This window comes from Synchiropus splendidus, chromosome 12 (genome assembly GCF_027744825.2).
Source record: "Synchiropus splendidus isolate RoL2022-P1 chromosome 12, RoL_Sspl_1.0, whole genome shotgun sequence".
NCBI lineage: Eukaryota > Metazoa > Chordata > Actinopteri > Syngnathiformes > Callionymidae > Synchiropus > Synchiropus splendidus.
Window position 1 is genome coordinate 1,544,121 of NC_071345.1, and position 22,749 is coordinate 1,566,869.

Below are 22,749 nucleotides of genomic sequence, written 5' to 3' on the forward strand. Positions count from 1 at the left end.
TGCTCACTCCCAGAGAGAAGCTCAGCATCTTCATCTCTGCGATCTCTGTCTTCTCCTCAGTGCCACTGTTTCCAAACCATACAACATTGCTGGCCTCACCAGCCTTTTGGACACCTTCCCTTTCATCCTTGCTGACACCCTTTTGTCACACATCACACCTGACACTTTTCTCCAATGATTCCATCCTGCCTGCACCCGCTTCTTCACCTCTTTGTCACACCTTCCATTGCCCTGGACAGTTGAGCCCAAGTAATTAAAATCCTCCACCTTCTTTATCTCTACGTCCTGTAACTTTCTATAAGAACAAATATCATAGTCAAATAATGGTCAACCGAGATGAACTCAGTTGCTGTTGCCACAGCAATACTGTAAGATGCAGGAGTCTCCTGGGCAGCTGTTTTACTCAGCTGACCCTGATGAGTGAAGAGAAAATCCATATTTTTATCCTGATTCTTTCCCTTACTACAAACCAAATGTCCACACTTTTGTTAACCTTCTTTCATATATTCATGCCACATACAGTATCAGCTGTGGATCTCTTTTCTAAACGTTCACACATTTAAACATTCATTCAATTAAACCAAGTACATAGGAAGCCTTGCCTCCTGATTCAATAAATACAACCGCATGATCCCCGTTAAGCTATTGTGCTCACAGTCGCCAAACGCTGTGAGCTGGGGAGCGTTGTTTGTATTTACGCCAGTAAACCAATATGGGGGCCGAGCGACGGCTGCTAAAGGGTTGAGAATCGTTGAATTTTGATCATATTCGATGAAATTACCGGGCAGAAACATGGAAGCAGTGTGATGACAGCAGGAGGGGGGCGTGATCCAGACACTGAAGGTGGGACTGCTGTGGCTACAGGAGCCAGGGCGGCCTGTTTCTCATGGTTTGCACTTCTGAGATGCAGGTCGGTGGTGTTCCTCTGCACCTGTCCGTCAGTGGAGCGCTCGGGGAGTCGTCCTGCAGATCAGCCGTGCGGATGCGCCGCCGTGGCCGTCTGTTGTTCATGACTCATATCTGCGGTCAGCCCGTTCGTCAGGTGTCGCTGTGATTGACATCTGTGGCCCCCCCGGCCTGCTCCGCTGCCCCGGCCCGATAGGCCCGGTGTGTCTGCGCATCAGCAGAGGACATTAGCAGAACCACGTGCCGGCCTGGTGGCGAGCGTCTGAGCCGATGCAGGCCTGAGGACCCGGAACGTCTGGGACCCTCTCTGACCCTGCTGCTGCTGCAGCTGCCGCCGGCCTCTCGATATTAGCCTGGTATTTATTTACAGACTGGGCTGTGAATAATTCATCCTGTGTGCCGGAGTAGTCTGTGGACAAGACGACCTGACGCTGCTGAGGGGAAATCGATGAGGAGGATGATGATGCTGTGGGCGAGAGAGAGAGAGCTCTACTGTATTTACACTGCAGCTCCATGTAAGGCGATCGGCTCTGGATCTGCTGATGGGAGTGAAACTGGGCCCGCTGAGACCAACCCGCTCCATGTTCCTGATGTTACATAGTGTTACGACAACTCTGGTTTCCTGCTGCGCCTGAACTGCTCGTCACAGGTGACGGGCCTCTGTGCAGCTCAGAGGTCAAGCTTGGGATGACCCTTCCCTGTCAGGGTTCCTCCACGTGAGGGTCGGGTCCGTCCGCACTGGACCAACATGATCAAGCTGTGTCAAATTGTGAAGAGAGCGAAAGGGAGGAAGAGAAACAGGAGAGCGCAGCCTCGTCCGACCGGTGACTTCCTCCATATCGATCAGAACATTTAACCCTCAAACACTCTGCAGCCTTTGCTTCATGGACCATTGTCAAACCCACACCCCTGGGCAGACCATGACCTTGAACCAGCCACACACACACACACACACACACACACACACACACACACACAAACATGCCGCGCCCCCAATGATCGATGTGTTTAAAGCCAAGCTCGGTTCAACCCAAACAAACTTCAGAGCTGCTCCCTATGACCGAGGTGTCGGGTTCTGGTCCCTGTGGGTGGCAGGTGGTGCTGTGACGGGTCTCCGAACAGGAGTGACCGAGTCGTCGTGTGACAGGTGTCAATAACAAGTCGTCAGTGGCAATTTTTCCTCATGCTTCTTTATTGTATCGAGGTCCAAGTGAGGGTCCGTTCAGCGTTCCCGGTACCACAGCCGCCAGGCTCCCTGGTCCACCGGCCTGAGGAGAGAAAGAACCAGTGAATGATGGGAAGCTCAGGTGGTGGTTGCCGGTTCAGTTCTCTGTGAGGAAGTGGCATCTCACTGCTCTTGGTTCTCTGCTGCTGCAGAATCTGCTGCTGCAGAATCTGCAGAAGCTGCTCCGGGGTCCGCTCCAGAGTCTCCTTGGCGGGCCGCGCCAGGGAAGCCAGACTTCCAGTCGGGTCCGTACCTGAGTGGGTCAGAACCAACAGGTCAGTCACGCTCTGGACAAGAGGAAACCCGGCAGATTTTAGGTCCTATGACATCTCAAGTAATGTGAGACAAAGATCCAGAAGCTTGACGTGACACATCGCTACAGAGACCGAGTTCGAGTGTCCGAGTCAGTCCAGGCGGTGGAGGCTCCGGAGGTCAGCGTGACAACTTTATCAGGACCGGTGTGGGTCACTGATCTCGGGCTCAGCAGACAAGTCACATGACCTACAGGACCAAGACTCCTCCTCTCCATCTTTGGAGAAGGTCCACTTGGCTGTGTCACCGAGTACACAGGTCAAAGGTCACCCCTCTCTAAACTGAACTGTGTTGTATCTCAGTTGTCCCTGAAGGTGTGTTGGGCCGGGTGTGTTGCAGTTGTGAGGCTGAACGGAACAGTGGGACTCACTTCTTCTCCATCTTGTTCATGGCTTTGAGGTACTTCCGCTCTGGAAGAGGAAACTCAAGCGTTAGTGGTGGCGGCTGCCGCAGCAGTGGCAGCACAAAGAGTGAGAGAACATGGAGGAACAAGATCACTGAGGCAGTTGATGCGAGCGCCGGGAGATCAAACAGAAGAAAGACATGGTGGAACTCTCAACTCTGGTTTGCCTACCTGACAGACGCCTCCGATACTCTCGGTAGAGTTTTCTCCGTGACGGCACCTTGAATTTTGACTCGGTCATCAGGACGACCAGCGTCAGGACCAGGAGCAGGAAGACACACTTCATCCTGGGCAGAAGAGCAGCATCACCGAGTCAGTGGTCACAATGGCAACAGTCACCATGACAACAGACACCAAGTCAGAGGTCTCTGTGGTGACAGTCACAGAGTCAGTGGTGGTGACAGCCAGCGACGGCCGTCTCAGAGGAGCCGAGCAAGGCGGCGTGTCTCACCTTGGTGCAGGTCGAGGACACTGGGGTGAGGAAGCGTGTCGACTCGGCTCTTTTTAAACACCTCTTTAGACCCGCCCCTTCCTTTTGCAACTGTGGATGGAGCAACAGTGAAGGTTGTGAAAGTCACTTCTTCAGAACCGGAGGGGAAGTTGGGGTTGTTCACCTGTTCAGCTGCCTCTGGCCGCCTCAGCCACGTCTGAGGACGAGCTCAGGTCACGTGACCTGTTTGTCCTCCAGCCTCGCAACTGGACGTTGCTTTAGATGATGACGATGATGATGAGAGTCACTTTTGTTTCTTCAGGTTTGCTTTGCTGCTGCTGCTGCTGGTGACTGGCGTTTTGATGAATTGAGACCAGAATGAGTCGCAGCCACTGAGCGGTGGCCACTTGTCAGTTCTGATGAGACAGAACACTTCTTCCACTGGATGATCCATGGGCTGTGAAGGTGTGTCCACTATGAGGACCACCCACCCTCAAACACATAGATGCCTGTCTATCCTTGTGAGGACCTCTCCTGGCCGTCACCCTTTCCCCAGCCTCTCCCCTAAACACTCGGCTCACCTGAACCAGACTGGAACCCAGTTAGAATCACCTCCTTATTTTGAAGGGTCATCCCTCAAATTGATGATCAACATTGTGGGGACTGGCAAAATGTCCCCACAAATAAGTAGGTACACACACACACTCTTCAATAGTTGGGGGGATCCGCTGCAATGTGTGACCTCCACCCTCCTCCCCTCTCACTCTCTCTGAGCCACACCCCTGTACTGTGTGTTTGTGTGTCTGCGGGTCGCTTCACACCTCCTGTGATGGCCATTGTGTTTCAGGGTTCAGCTGCAGTTGTCTTCAGATGTTTGGTGCTTCAGTGAGTGTCTCACTTCAGCGCCCCTTAGTGTTGAGGAGTAGAAAGTCACTCAGGGTTTTCATCATGCTTCTTTATTGTAACGACTTGGTGTCATGGTGAAAGGTGTGTACGTGGAGGTCCATGAGCGCGGGGCGCAGCAGGGGGTTCAGCTCTCCCAGTACTCCAGCTGCCCGTCACCCTGGTCGCCCTGGTTGCCCTGGCTGAGAAGGGAGGGAACAAGTGAGTGATGTGAAGTTCAGAGGAACTGAGGCCGGTGTTTGTCCTCACCTCTGCTGCATTCTGCTCTTGTAATCTGCACACACACACACACACACACACACACACACACACACACACACACACACACACACGTCAGTAGCTGCTGCTCATTCATTTGGTGACTCAGACACTTGTTCCCAAATGACTCATTTTAATGGTTCGCGAGTCTCTTCGGTAAAAGTTCTGCTCTGTATTCGCACACAGCTGAACTTTTTATCTGACAGATCAAAACACACTGGTGTTTTTTGTTCTGAAAAGCATTGAAGAATTCATTTACTATCATAACTAGTGCTGTTGAAACAAGCCTGATGGAACTCTGAGTCTTGAGGCCACTCCAGATGCGTGCGTGTTTCTCATCTGTTCACCGGTCTCGTGGCGTGTTTCCATGGTGATGAACAGCCGCTGAAGTTTCCACTCTGGACGCGGTTCAGTAAAGAGAGTAAAGAGACACAGTCCTGGAAGACACTATAGCGCTTGTTCTCAGCACCTTGTTGAGCCTCTGCTGAGCCTCTGAGGTGCTTCTGAAGAATGTTCTGGACATTATATGTTCTGTTGGGTGGTTGGAGTAAATGAGTGTTGAACAGGAGGAGCCATTATTGGCCACTCTGTTGAGAACAGCTTCTTTTAAGCTGCAGTCAGATTGGATGTGTGGGATCCATGGCGAGGTGACTCTCACTGTAGTGCAGTTAGTTGAGATGCAAAAAGGTAATTGTTTGACGGGCGTAATAATAATAATATAAAGAGAAATGTCATTCATTTTCCAGTTCTTCTCTTGTGATTCTCTGTAGCATTAGCATTTCTTGTGGTCAGTTCTGTAGCCACAGACCCGTCTCTCCTGGACCGAGGTCTGAGCGGGAGGCGCAGGTGTCGTGCGCTCGCACGCGGCTGCACCGTCACGGTTACAGACACACTTGATCTTCAACTCATTATTTCAAGGTCAGCGGCTCGTCAGTGCCCTCCTCTGGTCTAAGCGTGAGCGACCCACCTCTCCATCCGGCCCGGGCGCCCTTGAAGATGGCCTTGGCTCCGTGCCACAGGTGTCTCAGGAAGCAGTCGCCGGGCTCTGCCATCAGGACCACCAGCGACAGCACCAGGAAGAGCAGCGCCAACTTCATACTGAACAGGCTGGATCACTCGCCACGGACGGCTCAGAGAGAAGCACAGTCTGACGTGCTGACAGATGGAGCCATCCATTTATGAAGTTCCCCCAGAAGAGGAAGTCCAGACACTCATGACCTCATCTCTGTCGCCCCGAGACTCGGCTCAGACACTGACTGCTGGAGAGGAAGCAGCTCACGCTGACGTGGGGGAGACGAGCCTCCGGGTCAGAGGTCAGCACACGCACTTGAGGAGTGCGGACTGAACCCCGGAGAGACTCTGACGGACATGTGGACCTTCATCCCATCAGTCATTTTAGGACGACCATTTGCACCTGACCAGGCTCTGAGTCCAGTATGAGCTTGTTCAAAGGAAGTGGCTCCACTTCATTCGTTTCAACTCCGACTGGTCCTTGTGGTTGATCATGAACCTGGACTCCCGTCCCTCCCCTCGTGTGCCCAGCTGTGGCCCCCTTCCTGCCCACGGCTGTCAGGCGACACCACGCTCTGACTGGACTCATGCAACCTCAACATATTCCTCAGTCACTGTCATCCATCCACTGTTCAATTTGTCATGATGTGTGATTGTAATGTAAATTTGTCTGGTGTTGTTTGACAATGTCTCAACTCATTCATTGTTCAATTGTTTTGTTTAAATGGGCATGAGTGTCTTTGTGTACGTCTTTCCTGTTGCTGCTGCGACATGTCGAGTTGTGGAGACCAGGAAACCAGCCTCATGCTGGGTGGGTTCTGTACTTCTGAGTGACGTACGAGAGATGAGAGGCCGTGGGCCTCAGGTCGCAGCGTTCGCTGGTGGGCCCCAATCCCAGCCTGCTCTCTGTTGACTCGTGACTCGCCGTGTCCGCAGCTGTTGGCTGGGGTTGAAGACTGGCTGGGGCCAGTTCTGAGTTGCTGTGCTCATCCTGACGTTTGAGTTCTCTGGTCTGCTGGTGAGAAGCTGTGAAGTGCTGCTCACGGTGACTCGGCAGAAATCCTTATCTCACATCGACAGCTTGACGAGCAAACATCCGCTTCACGGCCGTGGCCCGCTCGCCCACGTGTCCCGGCAGACGGGGTCCAGGGTGACTCGTCCTGATCCGTGTTGACACTTGAGAAGACGCACTCACAGCAGAGCGGCAGGTTCACACCACTGGCTCAATAGCGGTCGCACAGAAGGGTGAAAAAAAAACACCCGTGCAGTGGTGAGCTGGTATGTGAGGTGATACACACGGCGCCTGGGTTGGTAGTTGGATTCCCAGGGGAGCACGATGCACAAGGCGAGGTTGGCTGATGCTGTTTTCATTTGGTTTAGTGTCAGATAGGGACGGGCGATAATTTATCGTACACCATATCCGGCCAAACACAGTCTCCACAATGAGAATTCTGCATCTCACAGTAAATTCCATAAACACATGACACACTCGCTGCATTGGACCTGCACAGGTGAACATGAGGAGACGGTGACGACGCCGCGCTCTGCAGCTCCGCGGCGTTTGACAGCTGACACCGGTGTGTGACAGCTGTGGAGTGTGATGGACTTTGGTTCACCATGGTAGTTTGAAAGTGATTTTGAATCAGGGAACCTTTGATCATGACACTGGTCGACTGAGTCTCTGGATCCCTGTTTCTTTGATGAGATGGAGTGGTCCTCACAGGTTCTCTGAGGCGCTCGTCTGCCTTGGTTCACATCAGCACATGCAGCTCTACCGCTGCGCTCCAGTATTGGCTGCAGCTGAATTTCTAATCTCTACACTTGGTTAACTATTATATTTAGACATAAACAAATAATGATTCTGGTGACAAACTCCAGTAATAATTTTCATCATAAAACATTTTCAAGAGAGACAGTAGTGTGTACAACACATGGAATAGAATGAAAATGCATTCATCTTGATGCTTATTGTTATAGCTGAAATGACCACATTTGTTGTGATAACTTTTTTGCCCATATCGCCCAAGCCTGGTGTCTGAAGTAAATCACTGAGCGCAGTGATCATCTGTGGTCATCTGAGGACGACCTTGCAGCTGACCTTCGAGGCTCCAATACTCCAATACTCCAAGAGTAGATGCACGCATTGATTCATATCCCTACGATCCAACTGGATGGATCCGGGCTCAGCAGGTTGGCCTTCAGAACGGCACCTATTGACCTACAATCAAAAAGTAATCGATTGTTTTGATTTCAGGAAATTATGCAGATATAAATGTGGTTTTCTGCACGTTTAGAATGAGAAATACTGGCTGAGATGTTTGTTTTTTTCCAAAGCCAGCTGTGGTTGACATGGCGTGACTGGGCAGGGTGTCGGCCCTGTTTCAGTATCCGAGCTAAACGGCAGTCTCCAGGTGTTGTGGCTCAGCTGGAGCGGAGGTGTAGTAGGTCGCGGTTGTTCGAGGCTCCTTCTGCTCTGCAGTCCATGAGCCACCATCCTCTGCTCAAATGAGAGCGGTAGCAGGTCCAACCACCGCTCAGTTCCCCGGGATAAATGCTGTGTTGTGTCTCTACCTTTTGTTTGGTTTTGTTTATGTAGGAATGTGACCGTTTGAGTCGAAAACAAAGAAGCAAACATTTCAATTCAACCTGGTAGCACCATGTTTCAACAAGAGGGATGAAGAGGTGAACTTGCTGTTGATTCACTCTCAAATAACGTGTGAATGACTTGTCATTCACTGTTGGCTTGTTCATACTTCCTGTGCAAGAACCTACTGGGCTCATCATGTTACTCTTTATTTCACTTGTATTCAATAGCCGTATTCAGTTCAATCCCTGTGGGGACAGACATTCTCCCCCTGAACCTGACCATCGAAAACAAACAACTCTTGACTCTGAACCAGACTGGAGCCCAGTTATAATGACTCAGCTGTTGTGTAGCTTTAACCCTCAAACTGAGCCTTGACAAAGTGCGGACCAGCCAACATGTCCTCACTCTGTTGGTTACACACTCATGCAGGCTCTCACAAAGATAGACGTACCAGACACACACACGTTTGGATTGATATCCCCGTGGGAACATGGAGAGGTTTCTCATTGCCATAACCCTTTCCCCAGCCTCTCCCTCTTAACCTAACCCTCCAAAACACATGACTCACCTGAACCAAACTTAAACCTTATTATAATGACCCAGCTATTTTAAGTCTTCATCCTCCCCATGAGGACATAAGGTCTCCCCGGGCATAGTGTGTTGGTAGGAGCTGGTCCCCACAAGGCAGTATAAACGAGCCCACACACACCTGGTGTTGTGCAAACGCCACTGCGTCTGATTTCCTCATGGTAGTGATGCGGTCACTCTGAAGAAGAAGTGCTGGGTGTGTAGCTGCCGCTGTGTGTGGACGCCTCGCATCGCTAAGGTTGCTAACTGCTGTGGCGTCAGCCTGAGCCTGGTGTGGTCTCATGATTGGTCAATAAACCAGACGCTTGTTGTCTTGCTCAGATTTTATTTCATGGTGATGAATCATCAGCTGAAGAGTCGGGGCAGTGGGGCCCCCCTCCTGCTCCTCAGTTGAAAGGGGGGTGTCCCGGACGATAGTCCAGCGAGCGTTTGTCCACCTCCACCAGCTGGTCGTCTGCGGTTCTGCCTATGATGCTGGAGCACAGAGAGAGGGTGAGGGGATGAAGGTGTGTGGGTGAGAAGAGGGGACTTACTGGTGGATCAGGTGGGCGATGAGGTGGAAGAAGCCCTCAGTGGGCTCAGGCATCATAACCAGCACCAGCAGCACCAGGAAGGCAGCAGCCAGCTTCATCTGGAGGAGAAGGAGGAACACTGTCAGAGATCAGACTCAGAGCCACAGCAGGCCCAGGTCCAGAGCCTGCTGTCCCTCCTCAGATGGACCCAAGGTGGAGCCCTGAGGTGCACCTTCTCCCACTCACCGTGAGGCTCGGTCCTGCAGCAACAGATCAGCGGTCTGAGAAGCTTCTGGACCACAAACACCTCCAGCCTCTTATAAACCCGGAGCAGGTCACGTGACGGTGCGTGGGGTGGAGAAGATTAATAAGCGACTTACTTCTCTTTCTTGTGTCAGCAGCGATAAAAGATGAAGCAACGTGTGCGTGAGAGAGAGAGAGTCAGGAAACAGGCCCTAGCTGGGTCTGAGGGTTGTTCCCCAGCCAGAGCGGAGGAGTCACAGGGTAGCTGATGCTTGAGTCCTGGAGTCCAGGACCTGCGGTCTCCTGGGGTCCTCATGTAGGGACTTTTTCACCAGGGACTCCAGACAAAGTCTGTCACGCTCAACAGCTCAAGATGTAAACAGAAACCTGGAGAGCTGCAGCCGAGCTCAGCAGGGGGTGAGCAGCTTGCTTCAGGCGGCCGAGCGCTACACGCCGGCAACAACAGGAGTCTGATTTCTGAAATCTGTCTGGCTAGTCGTCGTCATTCAAAAGCAAGGATCCCAGAACACTGAGACACTGTTTCAGGAACAGAGAACTATCCCCGTTAACGGAGCCTTTGCCTCTGGAAACCACACTTCTCCTGAACTGTGCCCAGAGTGGAGATGCTGGAACGTCTCCGGCTGCATGTCTGAATCTAAGCCGAGCGAGACGGAGGAAGGTCAGGCAGTGGCTGCCACAGCGAGCGACAGTAGCCATGCTGGAGCGAGCGTTAGCTCCTCCTCACACTGCCACCTGCAGGTTTGGAGTGTCCCGGCAGCAGACATGCACGGGTGCACCGAGTTATTTTGGAGGGTGAGATGTCCAGATCTGACTACAGCCTGAGGTTGTCACCAGCAGCCGCAGAGTTTGATGAGGACGAACGGGAGTCGTGGACCAGTGCAGAAGTCTGGACGCATTAGATGTTCAGCTGCTTGGTGACTGACAGGTTTTCACCGTGGATAGGCTGATGAACATCTGCTTTTATTGATCGACGGATGCACCTTCATTCTTAATGTTGGATTCTGGAGCTGTCGCTGATGTGATCCTGCAGCTGCGCAGCGAGGAGACGCTGAGCTTTGCTCAGGTTCATGAAGATGTTCACTGATCATGTGCACGTCTGTCTCTGGATTTCACTGCTAAAAACGGCTCGACCGTCAGGAACCTGCCAGTTTCTTCACATGGAACGATGCAGTACATATGCCAGGACTGCGGAGGCGCTTTAGCAACAAACACAAAGACAACGGACCGAGTGAAGCGCGTGTGCTAGTCATTAGCACTGTCCAACTGCACACTGACAAATCGAGCGCTAAGAGACATGGGAGTTCACTGATGGCGCGGTTGAGCTTGGATTCGAGTCACTGAACTACAAGTGGTCAGAGACACGAGAGATCGGCCGCTGACGCGTGTCTAGCGGCACCATGCTCACCAGCTTCATCCACGTCACAGAGAGTCGCCAGCCCAAGCTCTTGTATCGTTCTGGTTTGAGAAAGTAAAGGCTGGGAATCTGCCGCTGGTGCTGTGTCGGGCGAGTGTCTGTACTTTTCCTCTCCTCCTTCAGATTAACAACAAGCTGAACAGGTGTTGCTGCTGCCTTCTTCGCTGGTGCTGCTCTGACGGGACGGCCACGGCACCGACTCGGAGCCACTGTCCACATGGAGAAGTGTATCCTTGTGTTCACCCTGGAGCCTGCTTTCAAGCAGAGTGTGATACGGTGGGTGAAAAGGGCGGATTCCCTCCTCGACACAGGACTGGAGCGGAGGCGACCGCCTCCATGTGGACAGGGACTGAAGACTGTCGCTCTGTTTCAGCTTCTCTTACCAAACAATGGTGAAAACAACTCTGATGTTCACTCTGGCTGTGGGAGGTGTTGAAGCCGCGGCAGAGGTCGGAGCTGCCTGCAGGCTGACTGTGGCTCGGTGGTCACCTCATGTTCGCTCGTGAAGGTGCTCGGATCACGAGCTTTCCTCCAGGTGCGCTTCCTCTTGGGTCACACACCTGGGCTGTGAAGCGGGCCCGGGCCACCCAGGACGAAGATCTCTGCAGGTCCTGCTTCTGGGTGGAAGAGTCTCCACAGTCTGGTGGGGCTAGATGAAGACCAGCCACTGTGAGGCAGTTAGTGCAGCAGTGGAGGAGGCTCATTCAGAGAGGAAGGGAACAGGAGTGATGGTCATGTGACACCATCAGCTGGAGGAAGGTTGTTGAAGGTGACCTGCAGCAGTGGAGTGAAGAAGAGCGTGAGGCAGGAACAGATGACGGAGAGACCAGACTAGCTTCCTGTCTGTTTTGAGGGCTGAGATGGTGCAGCGTGCTCCAACTGTGACGGAGGATTCCTTCCTTCTGTGATCACACGAGAACACTGTGCCTGCTGAACTGGAACTTCTCCTCTTCCTCGTTGTCACGCAGTTGAGGTGGGTTTTTGCTAAACCTGTGACATCTTCATGACATCACTCACTGCACACCTAGTGGTTGACTGTGGAACTTCACCCTGTGAGTTTGAGTAGGAGTGTAGGAAGAACAGAGGAGCCAGTGAGGAACATCATGCTTTTATTTTGGTAAGGCCAGCGGGGACGTGTCGTCCTTCAGTCCTGGTGTTGAGTGGAGAGGTGGTCCAAGTGCTTCTCCATGGCCTCCATATAATCCCCGCGGATTTTACTGCAGAGGAGAGTAGGTCACTTGCGATCTAGCACCACCACTGCCAGAACGTGGTCAGTACTCACCTGTGGATCCAGTCGCCCACTGTGGAAAGGACATAGGAGTCAATCGGAGTTTCGACACAAACATCAGTCCGTTGTTGATTAAAGGATTAAAAGCACTCGGTTGAGGTGAAAACAAACACTCTAACCGAGGAAATAAGTAGCACGCAGGCTGAACTAAAGTAGCGAGTAACACAAACACTCGAGGAAGCTAACACGGAGCTAATGACAGGGAGCAAGCGAAAGGAGAGCTAGATAGAGTGAGAAGAGAGACAAAGGTGACAGAACCAGGAGATGCACGCAGAGCAAAACGGAGAGATAAACAGGGTCACAAGCGAACGAGGCAATCGAGAGAGAATATACCATGAAAACAAGAGACGATCATCTGGCAGCACATGCTGGTTCTCCAGGTGTATAAATCTCTGCAGAGGCAATCAGTGGAATGAGAACCAGCTGCGCTGCCGTGAAGCTGGAGGGGATGAGAAAGCAAACAGGAAAACATGAAGCGGAACACAGGAAGTGACACAGTAAAAGCACGAACCATGACAGTTCAATCCCCTTTTTTCTCGGATTATGACTCCTGAATATGAATAACTCTGTGTTGATGTTTTGACTTTTCATCTCAGTACTGGGAGTCAGTTTTCTTTGACCTCGGCAGTAAAAATATAACCTCAGATTATGATTTTTTCACCCAGATTACGGCGTTGTAATTCTTAAATCACTGGACAGTAAAGGAAGCTGGAGCACATCTGGGTACCACACCGACACAAGCGGAGGCCAGAGACGGCGCCGCACAAACACAACAAAGAAGGGAAACACCAAACTACATTTGGAGAAGCAAAGCAGTGAGATTAAGGAGCAGAAACAAGAAGTTCTTCCCTCGGCTCTGTCTCTCTCTGATGCATGGCCAGATGGTCAAGGTGGGAGTGAAGTACTGCCCAAAAGTGATCTGGCCTCCCAGAGTCCTGCACCTGGGACCTCAGCTGTACTCACGTCTGATAATCCCACCGATGATGTTGTGCAGGAAGCCCTCGCTGGGCTCGGCCATCAGGACCACCAGCGACAGCACGAGGAAGACGTGGATGAACCTCATCCTGAAGATGGACGCTCTGCTCTCACCTGTGGAGGTCAGGAGCTGCGATGTGAGACGGAGAGACGTCCGCGTCCCTTTTAACCCTCCCCCCCACCGCCACACACACACACACACACACACAAACCTGGTGTTGTGCAAACGCCACTGCGTCTGATTTCCTCATGGTAGTGATGCGGTCACTCTGAAGAAGAAGTGCTGGGTGTGTAGCTGCCGCTGTGTGTGGACGCCTCGCATCGCTAAGGTTGCTAACTGCTGTGGCGTCAGCCTGAGCCTGGTGTGGTCTCATGATTGGTCAATAAACCAGACGCTTGTTGTCTTGCTCAGATTTTATTTCATGGTGATGAATCATCAGCTGAAGAGTCGGGGCAGTGGGGCCCCCCTCCTGCTCCTCAGTTGAAAGGGGGGTGTCCCGGACGATAGTCCAGCGAGCGTTTGTCCACCTCCACCAGCTGGTCGTCTGCGGTTCTGCCTACGAAGCTGGAGCACAGAGAGAGAGGGTGAGGGGATGAAGGTGTGTGGGTGAGAAGAGCAGGGGACTTACTGGTGGACCAGGTTGGCCACTGAGGAGAGACAAGACACACAAGTTACTTCAGGTCTCCACTCAGGAAGGGTCAGAGTCACCACTTTACCGTGGTGCACGACATGTGCGATGAGGTGGAAGAAGCCCTCAGTGGGCTCAGGCATCATAACCAGCACCAGCAGCACCAGGAAGGCAGCAGGCAGCTTCATCTGGAGGAGAAGGAGGAACACTGTCAGAGATCAGACTCAGAGTCACAGCAGGCCCAGGTCCAGAGCCTGCTGTCCCTCCTCAGATGGACCCAGGGCAGAGCCCTGAGGTGCACCTTCTCCCACTCACCGTGAGGCTCGGTCCTGCAGCAACAGATCAGCGGTCAGAGAAGCTTCTGGACCACAAACACCTCCGGCCCCTTAAAAACCCCGAGCGGGTCACGTGACTTCACACCACCTTTGAGGGGTGTGTGGGGTGGAGGACTTCCTCAGCTGTGATCCTCTTCAGGAGGAAGTGTGGGGGTGCTACAAATGTTTGTTTGTACGAAGAGGAACGGTTTCCATCAAAACAGATGGACATGGTCACCCGCGCACAGATCACCGAGAGGGACGGTCGAAGTCATGTTGAAGGAGCGGCAGCTCCAAGTGCAAGTACAAGCTGCAGCCGTGGAAGTCGCTGGTGTGGTAGAAACGTGGGTGTTAGTTGGACTGGCAGTGCGTGTAAGGTGCGGTGTCATCGTGAGAAGATTAACCAGCTGTTACTTCTCTGTCTGGTGTGGACACCAGTCGGGGAAAGAGGAAGCAGCATGTGTGTGTGTGTGCGCATGTTTCTCTACTCTTGTGAGGACCTGTCATTAGCACTTGTGAGGACATTTTGGCTGGTCCTCATCAGGTTTGAGGGTTACACCTTCAGACTTGGTGACTAGGTTCCACCTCTACACAGCCAGTGCTTGATGAGAGCTGCTGTCTGCAGTTTGGGACGGGAGCGACCTGGGGGGGGGGTATCTGACCTCTGTCACATGGGGAAAGCGGTTTCAGCACCAACGAATCTGTTGGTCTGGGGATTGAGAACTCCTCCTAATCTCTCAGATTATTCGCCGTCTGACTGGTCGGTGTGGTTGATTTTGGCCTGCTCTTCTTGAAGACTCTGTCTGGCCCAGAGTTTGAGTTCTGTCAGTGAGAAGACTGTTCTGTTGACGTCGGTTTTGACTGGTAACTCAGCTGCCTCTGAGGCCCCGCCCACTCAGAGGTGGAGTCTGTGCTATACACTCCAGTCCCACTTGGGTCTGGAGCTTTCTGCCACCGCGTCTCACGCTTTGTGAAACCAGGTCCCAGAGTGAGTACATCTGAAAACTCTGGATCCATGTCTCCGTGCAGACAGCTGATCCGGGTTGTTTTGAGAACCATGATGTCACTGCCCGTGTGCCTCGGCTCTCTCCCAGAGCGATGGAGGCTCACTGAGGAGCCAGTCACAAACATGAGCTCAGTATTTCCTGGAACTTCAGGAAGCGGAATCCAGGCTGGCTGCTCCCCCTGGTGTCGACGGAGCAGGAGGCAGGTGCAGACATGAGGCCCCGCCCACTCCCTCATGCCTCACACGACCTGGGGGTCAGCGCTCAAGCTTCATGTGAGCATGCGCCGTGCGCGACAGCGCCCCTGCAGTCCTGGCAGAGGCACTACATGTGGTGTGTGGCAGATACGGCTACGTTTTTACCCAGCGCTCTTCTGAAACCGGCACAGAATGATAAAAGAAAAAAGAAATAAACCAGACGCTTGTTGTCTTGCTCGGATTTTATTTCATGGTGATGAATCATCAGCTGAAGAGTCGGGGCAGTGGGGCCCCCCTCCTGCTCCTCAGTTGAAAGGGGGGTGTCCCGGACGATAGTCCAGCGAGCGTTTGTCCACCTCCACCAGCTGGTCGTCTGCGGTTCTGCCTATGAAGCTGGAGCACAGAGAGAGGGTGAGGGGATGAAGGTGTGTGGGTGAGAAGAGCAGGGGACTTACTGGTGGACGATGGGGGCCACTGAGGAGAGACAAGACACACAAGTTACTTCAGGTCTCCTATCAGGAGGAGTCAGAGTCACGAGTGTGCTGGTTTACCATGGTGCACGAGATAGTGGAAGAAACCCTCTGTGGGCTCAGGCATCATAACCAGCACCAGCAGCACCAGGAAGGCAGCAGCCAGCTTCATCTGGAGGAGAAGGAGGAACACTGTCAGAGATCAGACTCAGAGTCACAGCAGGCCCGGGTCCAGAGCCCACTGTCCCTCCTCAGATGGACCCAGGTGAGGTGCGCCTTCACCCACCATGAGTCTCGGTCTTGCAGCAACAGATCAGCGGTCAGAGAAGCTTCTGGACCACAAATACCTCCAGCCTCTTATAAACCCGGAGCAGGTCACGTGACTTCACACCAGGTCTGAGGGGTGTGTGGAGTCGGGGGTGGGGGTGTGAAGGACTTCCTCAGCTGTGGTCATCTTCAGGAAGAAGTGTGGGGGTGCTGGAACTGCTCACAGAAGACAATGATGTGAAAATGTTTTGAGGAACGGTCAAAGTCACGTCGGAGCAGCAGCTGTCACAAGTGCAAGTACAAGCTGTAGTCATGGTATGGGTGGTAGTTGGACTAGCGTGTGTGTCTGTGAGGTCACTCGACCACTTTAGTGAGGCTCAGCCTCGGCCCACTCAGGCCTACGTCCAGGGGCCTCCTAGCATCCCCTCAAAATGGATTCTTCGCGTGTTCTTTGCTTCATGGCTGGATCCTCACGTCAAGAGCACGATGGCCTGGACTGTACCCCTGTACATCTGGCCCATCGTGGACGGGGCTTGACCTCTTCCCAGTGATGATGTCATGAACATCTGACTGTTGTGTAGGCCTGAGTGACTCATGATGTTCAGGTGTGTCACCAGAGAGGCCTCTGACCATGTGACCTCATTCCACTCCAGTATGCGGAGAGGAAACGTCGGTTGTCCAGATGTTTCTGCTGGAAGAAGCAGAACACTTTCCCTGGATATATAATGTTTCCTGTTTGCCCAGGACCCCCTCTTGGAGGACCACCACAGCTCGGCCTCTGGTGGTCGCTCCCCAGCCAGAGTGGAGGAGTCACAGGTTAGCTGAGTGAGGAAGAGCATGAGGCAGGAACATGGTTGAGATGGACTTTATTTCATCTGCAAAGACGACAGCATCACTCTCTCTGACGGCCCCAGTGGTGGTGGTAGTCATAGTGAGGGTGGTGGCGCTTCTGCACCTTCAGCTCGGCGTCGCTGGAGAGCTTCCTGCCGCGGTCAGACAGTCAGGACGCGCGTGTGTGTGGAGGGACGGCGGACAAGTGACTTACCTTTGGACCTGCTCGCTCACTGAGGAAAGAGAAGAGGTGAGAGTTCAGGCTCAAGATTCCAAAGATTTCAACTTTACCCTCCCTGAACTGAGGCTGGTGGCCACGAGGAACCGGACTCACGTGAGAGGATGGAGCGGATGGCCTTGGCTTCGCCAGCTTCGGACATGAGGACCAGCAGTGCCAGCGCCATGAAGACGTGGAGGCACCTCATCTTGGAGTCCAGCGGCAGGTCTGGTCGGGAGCAGCTTCTGGAGGTTCTGCGATGTCGCTCTGAAGTCTGCTCCACTTAAATATACGGCGGCTCCTCGTCATCACGTTCACCACACGAAAGTTCAGGGAGGTGGAGGTGAAGCAATAGCTGCAGGTTCCCCAAACCTCTTTCACCACAGACCTTCTGACCCCAGGCTTCTGACCGGCCCCTGACCTCGCTGCGGGGCCCATGACACACCAACCCATCATCTGATCCACCTCACACTGTGGGTGGGTTCATGCTGCGCTGGGCTCTGCTCCGAGTCTCTCCCAGATCCCTCTGCATGCTTGTGAGCCACTTGCTGTCCTCACACCTGACCACGAGGGGTCAGACACACTCTCTGCCACTGAAGGCTTCACGTCTGAAGCTTTGCTGCTCTTGAGCAAGGCAGGAGTCGCTCATCAGACAGGGAGCATGAACAGAGGTGACCCGGCTCAGTCCTGCAGGGGCCAACACTGCCTTGTATGGCGATGAGTGTGTGTGTGTGTGCCGAGTCAGAGTGACGAGGAGGATCTTATCTGGGTTCCTCTTCTGCAAACCAGAAACCACGTGAGCCTCAAGATCCTCACACGGATGACAAGCTTCTCTTGAGTTCACAGACTTGGCTCTCGTGTGTCGGTGGCTCTGAGACCTGAGCGCAGACCCAGAGTTGGGGCGCTCAATCCTGGGTCACCAGTCTGAGACACTCGGGACGCGAGGTTCAGCGAGTCTGAGAGTGGCTCCTGGAGAGTGAGATGGTTTTGCTTCCATATGTCCTCTGGGGCAGCGAGTCACACCGACCTGAGACTGGCCTCAAACACATCTCCATCCAGTGGGTTCACCGGCTGGTTGGGCTGGGGTCGGCGCCCCCTCCTGCACCGGGCCGGCTCCAGTGGGAGGAGCCGGTTGAAAGTGAATTCAGGTTTCAGATGGCAGGATTTCGGGGTCCCACGATGAAACGTGATTGAGCTCACATAACTCCTGGTCAGGTGACGAGGCCGGAGTCACAGGTGGGATGAAAAGTGGCTTCAATAATCTCTTGTTCAACTCCCATCTGAACCTCCTGAGACCCAAGCATGGTTCGGGGTCAGAGGGCGGGGGTTGACCTTGATGACGCATCAGGCGCCTCATACGGCAGAATGAAGGTTTCCACTGTGTGACCGAAGCGTGTGATGTTGTGACATCACGAGGCGTGTGTGGGTCGGAGGTCAAGACTCCATCCCCATCATCGGCTATGTCTCTCCGGCTGAGCGCCGCGGCAGCCAAACCTCCCACTGGCTCGGAACCATCATCAAGTCCAGGGGCGCCGCTGACTCGCTGTTTTTATTCACATCCCAAAGTCACAGTTTGTTTCTTCAATTTATTTTTCTCTCTCGGAGCGCAGCGTTTCTAAACTCTCTCGGGAGAAACATCGCTGACAGTCGCAGACTCATTTCTTGGAGATGCAGACGGCTGAAATGAAGCGGCAGGCGAGAGGAATGAATTCTCCACGCTGGCGAGCGAACCTGCGGCTCGCGCTGCTGATGCGCCGCCGGATAACGCTCACACACACTCGCTGCAGCTCATCACTGCGACACGGCGAGGAAGATGAGAAGCTCACCAGCCTCGCGTCTTGATTCCTCCGTATCAGACTGTAGTTTGGAGACATCGGAGCGTGAAACAGCTTATTACCTGCTTCATTACTGAGTGTGTGTGTCTGCGAGATCATCGAGGCCTAGTAAGGACCCATTTGGGGAAACACCTCCTTGTGCCGGTCCCCACAAGGTTCAGTCTCAATCTGAGGGTTCAAACTTCAAAATACATGGGTCTCAGTCTGGTCCAGAGTCCTGGTCCAGGTGAGCCACGTGTTTCAGGGGAGAGGCTGGGGAAAGGGTGATGGCCAGTAGAGGTCCCCACAAGGACAGAGAGAGACAAACTCTGTGCGTTGGTGAGCATGCAGAATGTGAGTGGGCCAGGATGAGCGGTGGACCTCTTGTGTGTGTCTCGGCCGGCTCTGGACCTCGTGTCCTGGAGGAAACGAACAACAGGATCCGCCCGAGGAGACGGACCACCATCAGCCTGATTTAGGAGCTGGGAAGGGGCGGGGCATGAGCCGTCCCACTCATCAGTCACTGAGCCAAATGAGCCGCGGCTGTAATCGATGGAGACACGAGGCGTTCACGGGCGGCGGGAAATTAACACGCTGGGTAATTGATCAGGTCCCGGGCTCCACACGCGCCTCCTCCCCTCCACTGATCTCTGCTGGCTCCTGGCCCTCGTGTGGTCAGGCTGGAGTACTGCGTCGCTGCAGGTTAGCCACGGCTAGCAACACAGTTAGCAAGCTATCCTCATGCTAATGGCTACGTTGAAGAGTCATGTAGCTCGAGACAGAAGGAGAAATGGAAGGAAGCAACCTGTGAGCTCTTCATTCCTCATTGAGGGATTAGAATCGATTATCACGATTCGATTCGATTCGATTCGATCCGATCTCGATTCAGGTTAGTATTTAAACCATTTTCTGAGCTGTTGGCATGATCACATGACAACGTATTAATACTAGTATCATATTGACATTCAACAGGAAATGAATGAAGGATTCATAGTAAATGATAATAAAGATCCAGACACAGAAGCCAGATGGGACTGGTGCATTATTATTTCTAATAATGCACCAGACATTAAAAATTCACCCAAAAGATGCTGCTGTTTAATACTAATGCGTTTTTATTTTATTACCAAAATGAAAAAAAGATATTCTCAGCCAGTGAAAATGTAAACAGAGTGCTGGTTACTGACTTCACAGCAACCTGACGGTCATTGGTCAGTATGTAAACAGTTCTATGTGGTCTGTCGTACGTACGACAAGAGGTCTCACTCCTCATCAATATAGTGAGTTGTCAGACTCGTGTAAGATTGCGAAGATGTCCACGTATCACTTGTAATGCCCACCCTGACTGCTGACTGAAGCTTACTTTTCACGTTTTCTTTGACTGACTGGTGCGTGTTTGGGATAACAGACGTTTGAGACACCGTAACGTAGTGTGGCTCTGTTACTTTCATTAGCCGCCTGAAGACCTCGTTTCCAACGACGGAAGACGGGCGCATATCTTTGCAAATGAAGCCGCAGTCGCTTCAGTTATTATGACAGAGCGTGCAGAATTACCCGCTAGTGGTAAAGTTCGCTCGAGTTTCATTTGTTGTGGCCCGGTGGATGGCTTGGACAGGAGCGCTGGGTGATGTCGCGTCACGTGACTCGTGAGGTGGGTCGTATTTCCGCTGCACTGCAACACTTCCAATAGCTCCATTAGGCATAACATGCTAATTGCTATGCTTTTGTCGAGCGCATTTTTGGTTTGGTCGCGTCTGAACGTTGCTAGTGTTGCCACTGTGAGGAGGCATGTTGTTTTGACTTAGGTGTCCCAGGTGCGCGCATGCGCACTTCACCCGGAGAATATGTGTTAAAACGTAAATTAATTAATCCGACCTTTGGACCTACGAATCGATTTTATGGAATTGATGTACGAATCGATTCAGAATCGGAAAATCGATTTTTTAAACACAGCACTACCCTCAAACTGAGGCTGAACATGGTGGGGACCATCAAAAGGGCCCCACAAAATTGGTCCTCACCAGGGTAGATGTTGAACACACACACACACACACACCAGACCGCTGCAGCGGTGTATCAATCAGCCCTCACTATGATCCATCACCTGCTGGGGGCGCCGTGTTTGCAGCTCGATAATGAGTGATGTTGTGGAGCCTGGCGGCTGCAGATGTTGATTCATGAGGAAAGTCCAGACCGGACCAGTGGGTGAGAGCAGCACCGGATACCACCCCACCCACACCCACACACACGGCAGGGGACTAATGTGTCATTTCAGTCGACGCCAACGTTGATTTATTTTCAAATGCTTTTCTCAACATGAATATTTAAAGTGCTTTTCCTTGTGATTTATTTTAGATCATTTTAATTTCCTGTTTCCGCCAGCATGTGTTTCAGAGTGTGGTGTTGCGTGTTCCTCTTCGTCCACCGGACTGGATGTGGTCGCTGTGGTCAGGTGCGCGTGTGTGTGTGTGTGTGTTACTGGGGAGATGGAGGTCACGGAGGTCAGGCTGGGCTGCTCCGCAGCAGACAGCTTTCCCATGTCGAGCGCGGTCATGTGACGCCTCTCTTGAATGAGGGGGCTCTGAGTGCTTCTGAACTCACACACGTTGCACTGGAGCGCAGCTGTGACTGTGGTCATGTGACCCGCTGTCACTCGTGCTGTCACTCACGGTCCACATCTGTGTTTCCAGCTGTTGATGGTAGGTACTCGCAGGCTCGTGTGTCCGCTCCTGGTCCGAGCTGGTGTGACTAACTGAGGGGGCACGTGTCCCAGAACCTGTCAATGGTTCGAGTCATCGACCCGTTCTGTATTCCAGACTGACAACACCTCTGATTTGGTCCCACAAGCCCAGACAGAGCTGGTGTGTGTGTGTGTGTGTGTGTGTGTGCGTGTGCGTGTACCCGTCTGTCCGACGAAGTCACACAAGGTTTAATGGCTGTCACTTGTTTGTTACCTGCTTCAGTGCCGTTTTTGTCCGTCTGCAGTGACCTTGCTGATGTCTTCCTCTTCTCTTACACACACACACACACACACACACACACACACACACACACACAGAGATGTCTGCAGGTTAAAAAGACAGTTGATCCCCTGACAGATTAGGTGGCAATCTGAAATCACCTCAGGTCAGGCCTGGGAACACACACACACACACACACTCACACTCACACTGGCCAGGGAATAGAAAACATTTTAAAGTTGGTGAAGACATCGTCTGCCACACAGTTTGGATAAAAGCAAGGAAACACACACATGCTCGTCTGTTCTTGTGGGGACCCTTTCCCCAGCCTCACGTGGCTCACCTCACCAGGACTCTGAACCAAACCTGAATCCATTTAGAATAAACCACTTGAGGTTGTAACCCTCTAAACCTTGTGAGGACAGGCCAATATGTCCTCACAAGAAGGAGGCCGGTCAAGACGCGGTCCTCACAGGTATGGCAAAACATGCCCCTCCTCACACAGACACAGTGGTTTTAAGAAGGAAAAAACATCAAAGAACAGGACCAGAACTTGACCTGGTTCACACGAGTCCCAGCAAGTCAGTGCAGCTCTGCTTCTTCTCAACATTTCAGTGTGCGTGTGTGTGTTTGTGTGCAGGTTTGACTACCTGGAGCTGCTGCACAACTCCAGCTTCTGTCTGGTCCCGAGGGGCCGGCGTCTAGGGTCCTTCCGGTTCCTAGAGGCTCTGCAGGTCAGTGTTTATTGAGTCCTGGGCTCTGACTGAGGGCGAGAAGTGCGGCGCCCAGTGGACCTGCTGTGATGAGTCTCTCACGGCTCCCTCTGCTGTCGGTGGCTCCTCAGGCAGGCTGTGTTCCCGTCATCCTCAGTAACGGCTGGGAGCTTCCCTTCTCTGAGGTCATCGACTGGAAGAAGGCAGCCATCGTGGGCGACGAGCGGCTGCTGCTGCAGGTGAGCTGTGTGTGTGTG

General features: G+C 52.8%; 1 protein-coding gene and 2 long non-coding RNA genes across 5 annotated transcripts in view; 1 reads left to right on the plus strand and 2 right to left on the minus strand.

Annotated features, from left to right (window-relative positions):
* Window positions 1-22,749, plus strand: part of LOC128768039 (exostosin-1) — a 49,431-nt gene that overhangs the window by 19,587 nt on the left and 7,095 nt on the right. For all 3 annotated transcript variants that reach the window (XR_008416218.1, XR_008416219.1, XM_053880590.1), the window contains exons 4-5: window positions 22,420-22,513; window positions 22,624-22,731. Coding sequence is in view for 1 of the 3 variants with exons in the window: in XM_053880590.1 (XP_053736565.1) it covers window positions 22,420-22,513; window positions 22,624-22,731 (202 nt within the window). In the remaining 2 variants the exon portion in view is untranslated. The remainder of the gene's footprint in view (window positions 1-22,419; window positions 22,514-22,623; window positions 22,732-22,749) is intronic.
* Window positions 8,929-9,439, minus strand: LOC128768075 (uncharacterized). Its single transcript, XR_008416223.1, has 3 exons — window positions 9,382-9,439; window positions 9,157-9,254; window positions 8,929-9,097 (listed from the first exon to the last, which is right to left on the minus strand). It is a non-coding gene; the product is annotated as an uncharacterized LOC128768075 (long non-coding RNA).
* On the minus strand, window positions 15,445-16,017 carry LOC128768074 (uncharacterized). The gene is made up of 4 exons (XR_008416222.1): window positions 15,977-16,017; window positions 15,772-15,862; window positions 15,676-15,694; window positions 15,445-15,613 (listed from the first exon to the last, which is right to left on the minus strand). It is a non-coding gene; the product is annotated as an uncharacterized LOC128768074 (long non-coding RNA).